The sequence below is a fragment of the Eimeria mitis genome, genomic scaffold (genome assembly GCF_000499745.2).
Source record: "Eimeria mitis Houghton genomic scaffold, Emh_scaff1743, whole genome shotgun sequence".
NCBI classification, from domain to species: Eukaryota; Apicomplexa; class Conoidasida; order Eucoccidiorida; family Eimeriidae; genus Eimeria; species Eimeria mitis.
In genome coordinates, this window is record NW_013570060.1 from 9,173 (window position 1) to 9,563 (window position 391).

General features: G+C 60.4%; 1 protein-coding gene across 1 annotated transcript in view; it reads left to right on the plus strand.

The window, feature by feature from the left end:
• Positions 1-391, plus strand: part of EMH_0042750 (biotin-[acetyl-CoA-carboxylase] ligase, putative) — a gene marked incomplete at both ends in the record, with an annotated part of 4,540 nt that overhangs the window by 3,706 nt on the left and 443 nt on the right. The window contains one exon of the mRNA XM_013495772.1: positions 1-389. Coding sequence (XP_013351226.1) covers positions 1-389 — 389 coding nt within the window. The remainder of the gene's footprint in view (positions 390-391) is intronic.

The window sequence follows — 391 nt, forward strand, 5'->3', positions numbered from 1 at the left end:
AGGGCTGGGACTGCAGCGATTGCGCAGCAGAAGCTTCAGCAAAGGCAGCTGAAAAAGCTGGTGGAATCACCCCGCAAGAGGCAGCAGCAGTGTCTCAAGGGTAGCCACAGCAGCAACAGGAGCAGCTGCTGCAGCAGCAGCAGCAGCAAATGCCAGCCTCACGGCACAAGCTGCGCATACTGCAACAGCTGGCCAAGCAGCAGCGCCGCAAACTCAGCAGCACCAGCAGCAGCAGCAGAAAATGGGCGGCCACAGCGACTGTTGCCGCGCTCACGCACCCGCCAGATGGCAGCAGCAGGAGCAGCAGCAGCAACAGCAACAGCAACCGCAGCAGCAACAATAGCAGCTGCAGCAAGAGCAGCAACAATAGCAGCAGCTGCTGCAACAAGCC